Raw genomic sequence first — 8,137 nt, forward strand, 5'->3', positions numbered from 1 at the left:
TGGAGCTTACATTTTACAAGTAAGAAACAATGTAGCATGATAAATTCAATGAATAAAAAATGTAACAATGTAATAGAGATGGGGTGGGTGGGATGAACTACTACTTTCGGTTTGGTAGTCATGGAAGAAAAGCTTTTCTTCCAAACATTTGAACTGAGTTGCAGATGTCAGGACAGAGCCAACCATGCCATGATTTGGAGGAAGAGTATTCCAGGAAGAGGGGAAGGACTAGTACAAAACACTAAGGTACAAGAGAGTTTGGCATGAGGCTGGGAGACATGGGGAGGTGTTTGGTTGTATGGGAAGTACAGTAGGAAACAATTTTAGAGTTTTAAACAAGAGTATGACATGAACTGATAAAATTTTTCAAAGGATGTCTAATAAAGATGAGGAAAAAGAATCTGACAAGGCAGCATACCTGTGATATTTACTTACACAGAGGTCTGTAGCAAGTGTTCATCTACTAATATTCGTCTGGCAGATAATAAAGGGCAAAATTTGACTATATTTACATTTGCTTAATAATCAAATGAAAGTTTCATTCAAAGTTTGTCTCTTGAATTAGGCAATAGATTTCAGCCTCCTTTGTTAGAAGAGGCACCATAAAGGAGTGGAAAGATCACTTCCAGTTGCATAAGATTTAGATTTGAATCCTGGCAAATCTAAATCCTTCATACCTACCCTCTCAGTTTCCTCATTTGCAAGTGGGAATAATAATTTCCTTATAGTGTTGTTACAGGGATTTAGTAGAGTGTGATATGTGAAAGCATCTTGCACAGGGCCTGGCGTGTAGTAGTTGTCTAATAAATGTCCGTTTTCTTCTTTTTTCTTGGTATTGTTGGGGAAATGGTTCTGTTACCTTTTCTTACCATAAAGATTCTCCTATGTCTTCTCTTCCAGGCTATTCCTCAGTATGCTATTCCTTGTCACTCCAGCTCCAATGTGGTGGTGGAGCCCAGTGGGCTTCTTGAGCTAAACAACTTCACTAGTCAACAGCTGGATGACGAGGAGACAGCAATGGAGCAGGACATAGACAGTAGCACGGAGGATGGAACTGAACCCAGCCCTTCTCAGAGCTCTGCTGAACGGTCCTAGTGTTTTGGACACAATAGTGCACTTTAAAACCTGCTTGGTTACCAAGTGTCCAGGGAAACCCTCGTATTCTGATGTATAAAAAGAGCACTTTTCCCATACTTAGGCTGTGGACCCTAAAACAGCAGTGTTTCAACAAGATATTGCTGCAGGAGCAGCATTTTAAAACAAGATAAAACTCACAGGGGAATGTACTTTTAAAAAAAAAAAAAAGGAAAAAAAAAAAAAAAAGCCGCACATTTACAGTGACTTGAGACCTAGTCTTCTTTCTCTGTTGGATCATGGCCGGCGGAAAAGTTTTGTCTTGCAGTGGAAAGAGACTTTTCCTGTGCATGTTTCTCAACTGGTTACTACTGAGCAAAATACCATCTAAAAGGGGAATGTGAATAGTTGTATTTTGAAATGATGTGTCAGGAAAAGTTTTTAGAAAATTTGTATGTTTTTGCAAATCCCTGGAAGTGTTGAATTGGTTAAAATTTTACATTTGCTCAGTTCATAATTAGTTTATAAGTACCTAGAAAAATACTGGCATTAAAGAATCCTTGTTGGATGGTAGAAATCAGATCCCTAACCAGTGGGAAGTGCTTTTTGGGTGGCTTGTGCATTCTCATCAGTTGCGTGCTAATTTATTGTATTGTTCCTTTGTGCTCTAAGCAGCACACTTGCCTTCTATTTATTTAAGTGTAAACATTTCAAAGCAGGCCGTACTCCGTCTGGCAGATTTCTTGTAAACCAGGATTGCGTACCCTTTCCATCGTCCTCATCTCCCCACTTTCCTTTAAGAAAACTTAATAGAAAATGTTTCATTGCGAAGCAGAGGAAAAGAAACATTTTCAGACCTAAAGGAAATGTTCAGTTATGTTAAGAAAACAAATTATTCATTCATATGATGCTTTCTTAACGTTGAAATTGCACATTCACATTGGACTGAGACTTTGAAAATAACTTTTACATACTTTTGTTTAAGCCCCTTTGAAATGTATAAAAAGTTCATTTACAGTTCTAAATGTAATGTTTTTAAGCATTCTACCTTTTTAGGACACAGTTTGTTTAAGCAATACGTTTCGGTCTTGTGATCACTGTCTGTCACGAGTAGAGTGAGAGGGGTAAGGGGGTGGGAGGGTAAGAGTTTTGACAAGTTGTGGCAAAGGAAGCTATACTTTTCATTTTTAAAAATGTAAATAGAAAAGTTTTTAACGGTTTTATATAGATTTCACTATAAATAAGCATTTTAAGACTGACAAATGTTGAACTGTACATACATTTATCAGCATAACTGCCCAGTTTTTTTGGTGCTGAAGTACTGTAAGTAGAATTCATCAACAGTCTCCTAATTTTTGCATCTACATCGGGGGGGAAAAAGCTGTGATACTATAGTTAATAAATTCTCAATAGAGTGACACTGAAGATTTAAACACAAGCATTCGTAAGATGCACTGATCTCTGGTGGTTGTCACTAGTTCTGCTAGGTGATAATGACTTACCCATAGATGGAGCTGTTGGATATTATTTTATTGTACAAATTCATGTTTAAAAAACTTTGTGACTGTTTCTAGTTAAGTAATTTTTTAACCTTTCTGGGTCATAGACTTCTTTGGAAATCTGATTAAACTATGAACTCTCACCAAAAGATATACATGCCACATGTTAAATACATGTTAGACTTTGCATACAATTTTAGGGGTTTATGGGCCTCTAAGCCTATCCATGTATTCCAGGTTAAGCCCTCTGTTATGGTCAGTCCATTACTTACAGATGTAAGTTTTTATAAAATTATAAAATAAAGTATCTTTTAAATATTCATGGATCAAATAACAAGAGCAAACCTGAATAAAGTTATGTTTTACATATTTTGGCAGTGTAGCTTACCTGTGTCCCTTGAGAATTTAGCATTCATATGTTTCTGCAATTGGAATGGCAAATAAAACTGGCATCATCTACATTTTTTAAAATTACAAATATTAAGAAATTATCAAGTGAGATTTTAATTTTTTTCTTTTAAAGGTACTAATTTCAAATAGAGCATGCATCCATTTATTTATTCAACAAATATTAATTGAGCATCTTCTGTGTGACAGGTAGTATTCCATGCACTGGGGATACAATAGTGAACAAACAGGAAATCCTATCCTTATGAAGTTTTTAAACAGGGCTTCCTGCTGATGAGCTGATGAAGTGGATACAAGGAATGAAGATAGGAGAAAATAAGAATAATCCTTAGGTTTTTTGATTAAGTGGATAGATGAGGATGCCATATATGGATTTTCAGACATCCCTTTACTGAAAGTCTTAGCGTTGTATCTATTAGTATTCCATGTTTAAGTACATAAATTAAAAGTAATTTAAAGTCATCTCTTTGAAGGTTATTAACAAATTATGATGCAAATGCTACACAATTTTTAGAATTCTAACAACTATTAGGCAGTGATAAGAAGAATCCATTTGGTTTAAAGTAAACTTTAATAAGTGCCTAGTATTGCAGATGCAGTTTATGGTGAACTTAGAGGATTAAAAAATGGGGGGCTTCATTGAAAAGGGGGGCTTCATTGAGATATTTACATGCCATAAACTCACCCATTTAAAGATACTGTTTTAATGGTTTTAGTATATTCACAGAGTTGGGCAACCCATTACCACAATCAATTTGAGAACATTTTCATTAATCATAAAAGAAACCCTGAACTGAAACCACCATCACTCCAGCCCTGGGTGACCACTCATCTACTTGCTGCCTTTTATGGATTTGCCTATTCTAGACATTTTATATAAATGAAATTATATAATATGTAGTCTTTTGTGACTTCTTTCACTTAGCATATTTTCAAGGTTCATCCATGTTGTAGAATGTGTCAGTACTACATTTCTTTTTATGGCCATTCTATCGTGTGAAATATATCACATTTTGTTTATCCATTTATGAATTGATGGATATTTGCATTATTTACACTTTTGGGCTATTATGAATAATGCTGCTGTGAACATTTGTGTACAAGTTTTACATATATTTTCAATTCTTATGGGTATATACCTCAGAGTGAAATTGCTGGGTCACACAGTAACTGTTTAACCTTCTGAGCAAGTGCCAGACTCTTTTCCACAGGAACTGCATAGGTTACATTTTCATCAGCAGTCTATGAGAGTTTCAGTTTCTCCACATCCTTGCCAACACTTGCTGCTATTTGTCTTTTTGATTATAGTCATCCTCATTTATGAATTATAAAATGATGCCCCATTGTCGTCCTAATTTACGTTCCTCTGATGGCTAATGATGAGCATCTTTTCATGTGCATATTGGCCATTCATATATCTTGGGAGAAATACCTATTCAAGTTCCTTGCCCATTTTCCAATTATTTTCTTTTTTCTCATTTTAAATTGAGAATTTTTGAAATACAGGAAATACTGCTAGTCTTATGAGAAAAGTAGTATTTATCACCCTTAAAATCCTAAGTTAGGTTCTAGTTCTTCCTCTAATGTAATGACTTAGCAGCATTAAAACAGTATAGCTCCATAGTTGAAAACTTGCTTTTAATTGCATTTCTCTATGAGGTTCTCACAATAGCCTGCTGAGATAGCAGACATACTACAAAGGAAATAGTAGTCAGATGGTCTGGATTTGACTGAGGCTCTTCTGTGTATTGATCATGTGAATTTTAGCAAGTCACATTTCCTCTTTGAGTCAGTTTCTCCATAATAAAAGTGAGTATTTCTAACCCCATGGGATTATTATGAAGATAAGATGAAACATTACATGTAAATATACGAGCGAGAGTTAGGTGCTCAGTGTTAATTTTGAGTCCAGTAATACTACCGCTCCTACTTTATAAGTGGAAAACTGAGGGTTCAGAGAAGTTAAAGGATGTACTAAAACTCAGATTAAATGCTAATGGCATCATGCTGAGCCATGAATTAATACCTTCTCTAGAAGGAAGTGTTTATGCCACCAAACAGGACTGGCCATTGGAAGGATGGAGGAACTCAATACTGGACTATTGACACGTCTGCTAACGAGCCTTGGGTGCTTTTACACAGAGATACTCAATTCAGGTTTTCTTTTTTTGTTTTTTAGTTTAATTATGTGTCACAAATCCCATGTACGAGGAAGTGGAGTGAAAAAAGCACTGTATAAGCAAGACCTTTCCCAGAAAGGATATTGAAAAAAAGTCTGGTGCCTCTGCCTGCAGGTTCATAAACTTTAAGTAAGCAAGTCTTGATGACCTATATATTGAAAAAGAAGACTTGAAACACAGGATCAGATTTGTGCTTGTGAGCAGGCTTGCACTGCCTTCTCCCCTCTCCCATGCTCACAAATATTTACTGTAACTGAAAACATATACTTGCTTTTTTTTTTTTTTAAACCAGACAAGCCCTGTGAGCTTGGACCAGCACTAAAAGGAATAAAACAGCAGAGGATGGAATGAAATAGTACTACATTATCTGATATCTTAAACAAAACTGATAGATAAGCAGTCTTCTCTCCAAGTGATTCTGTCTGGTGTCCTGACTTTTCTCTCTGTCTTGCAACAGATAGTTAATGGCCTCTTTATCTATGCCGACATTGGAAATATGGTTGTCAGCTAGGTGGGAAAAGCCTGTACTCTCGTGGAACATCCAGTCTAGTGAAGGAGACCTGTTAATCAAAAATTAAAACTAGATGTATTAAATGTTAAGAGCTGAGATGGAGAAATGCATGGTGTCATGATAGCATATAAATTGGGGAGTTTCCCTCAGGAAGGAATGCTCGAGCTGTGATCAGAAGGAATAGGAGGAATTAGGTTTTGACTAGGCAAAAAGGAGGGAGATAAGCTGTGCAGGCAGATAGGACAGCAGATGGAAAACCCCTGTAGTGGGAGAGGCATGGTGGGAGGAAAACTTCCAGCAGGCCAGAGTGGCTGCAGCATGGTGGGAGTAAATGGTGAGGACCAAACTATGTGAATCTTGCAGGTTGTGATAAAGATGTGTTTGTCTTTATTCTATGAACAATGGGAAGTCATCAAAAAGTTTAAGTCACTGGAACTGGTAAAATGAATTAATACACTTACAAAATATTTGGAATCTTGCTTCATTAGAGCAAATAATATATTTGACATTTCTTTTTTGATAACAGTCTTACCTCCTTATGTCTTTTTCTCAGACATCTTCAGTGGTTTCCTAATACAATGGTATGAATCTAGCATTTAAGGCTCCTGACCAAAGCATCATTTTCTAGATTCATATTCCCATTTTGCTCCCCTGACCTGCCTACCTCCCCACCACATACACACTGTGCTCTGCATTTGAAAATCTTACCCATTCTTCAAATTCTAACTTGAGTTCCACCTTCTTCATTTAGACTGCCCAGAGCTCTTCGATGAGAACTCAACCCACCCCACTGCTGGGTTCCTCTAGCATCTGGGGAAAAATACATGCTTACTTAGCACTTACCATTGGTCACCTACCATGAATTATTTGCCGTGCATAATGATCCTCTTTTGGTGTAAGGGTTCACATTTTATTTTTGAAGTTACCAAATTCCTTATATGATAGCTGATGGGAATTCTAAGTGTGCACCATCACTCAGTGTGCGGATTCCTTCGTAGTCCCACACAATGTGCCTCTCAGTCCTTGAGATGCATTATTTTAGGGAGTCATTCTAAAAACAAATTTTTCATCCTAAAATCATAGGCACTGAGCTTTCTTAGTTACTTTTCTTTTATGCTGTTAAATTAAATCTCAGGCTTAATGTTCAAGTTAGAAAAGAGGTTAATGAAATCATAAATAATCATGGTAAGATTCACTCTTTCAAAAGTGAGACAAGGCAAGTAAAAAAAAAAAAAAATTCACTCTCGTTCAACTCAATACCACTCCTATTTAGTCCTCCACAGGATCAACTGCTATTTTCTTGAATGGTGGTATTCACCAGGGTTTGTACTAAACCCACATCGCTTCCCACTCTGCACAGTCTTCCTGGGACTTTCATCTGTGCTATAGCTTCAGCTTCCACCTATGTATGGATTAATTAAGTCATTGAATATTTATTGAGTGCGTGTGTCTCAGGCAGTGTTCTAGCCACTAGGGATATAGCAGTGAACAAAATACTAAAAAAGTACCTGCCCTATGTAGCTTACATTCTAACCAGGAAATAACTATAAGTTAAAAATACATAGTATCTTAATGATAATAAAACGAGTAGGGAAGAAGAACGTGAAATTCCAAGGTGTGTGTGAAAATTTAGATAAATTAGACAGGGAAGACCTTACTGAGAAGGCAACAACAACAAATGGAAGCGAGAGAGGTAGCTGGGCTGATGTCTGTGGAAAGTGTTTCAGGTGGCAGAGCAAGTGCAAAGGACCCAAGGAATGTGCCTCGCAGGTTCAAAGAAGAATGAGAGAGGATTAGAATTAATGGGGAGGAAGAGAGTAGTAGAAGGTGAACAGGAGAAGCATTTCTAGTTTTCTACGTGTCATCATAAAAGTGTTGGATTTTGTCTAACACCTTTTTTTTTTTTTGCATCAATTGAAACAATGTAGATTTCTTTCTTTTTCTTTCTTTTCTTTCTTTGTCTTTCTCTCTTTCCTTTTCTTTCTTTTCTTCCTCCCTCTCTCTCTCTCTTTCTTTCTCTTTCCATCTCTCTTTCTTTTCTTTCTTCTTTCTTTCTCTAGAGACAGAGTCTCCCACTGTCACCCAGACTGGAGAGATGTGACGCGATCTTGGCTTATTGCAACCTCCACCTCCTGGGTTCCAGTGAGTCTCCTGCCTCAGCTTCCCAAGTAGCTGGGGTTACGGGCACCCATCACCACGCCCGACTAATTTTTTTGTATTTTTAGTAGAGACGGCGTTTCACTATGCTGGCCAGGCTGGTCTTAAACTCCTGACCTTGTGATCCACCCACCTCAGCCTCCCAAATTGCTGGGATTACAGGTGTGAGCCACTGTGCCTGGCCCCTTTTCTTTGTTTTGATTAATGTGTATTACGTTGAGTTTCTGATGTTGAACTACCCTGGCATTCCTGAGATAAATCCCAGTTGATTAGGGTGTATAATTTTTTGAATATGCTGTTGGATTCAA

General features: G+C 37.1%; 1 protein-coding gene across 12 annotated transcripts in view; it reads left to right on the plus strand.

The window, feature by feature from the left end:
* EMSY (EMSY transcriptional repressor, BRCA2 interacting) overlaps positions 1-3,443 on the plus strand; it is a 109,747-nt gene extending 106,304 nt beyond the window's left edge. For all 12 annotated transcript variants that reach the window (XM_012469633.3, XM_012469626.3, XM_012469625.3 and 9 more), the window contains one exon: positions 901-3,443. In XM_012469633.3, the coding sequence (XP_012325056.1) occupies positions 901-1,095 (195 nt within the window). In that variant the 3' untranslated portion in view covers positions 1,096-3,443. The remainder of the gene's footprint in view (positions 1-900) is intronic.
* Positions 3,444-8,137: the final 4,694 nt, after the last annotated feature.

The sequence above is a fragment of the Aotus nancymaae genome, unplaced genomic scaffold, assembly GCF_030222135.1.
Source record: "Aotus nancymaae isolate 86718 unplaced genomic scaffold, 86718_ANA_hifiasm-v0.15.2.pri h1tg000059l, whole genome shotgun sequence".
Taxonomy (NCBI): Eukaryota; Metazoa; Chordata; class Mammalia; order Primates; family Aotidae; genus Aotus; species Aotus nancymaae.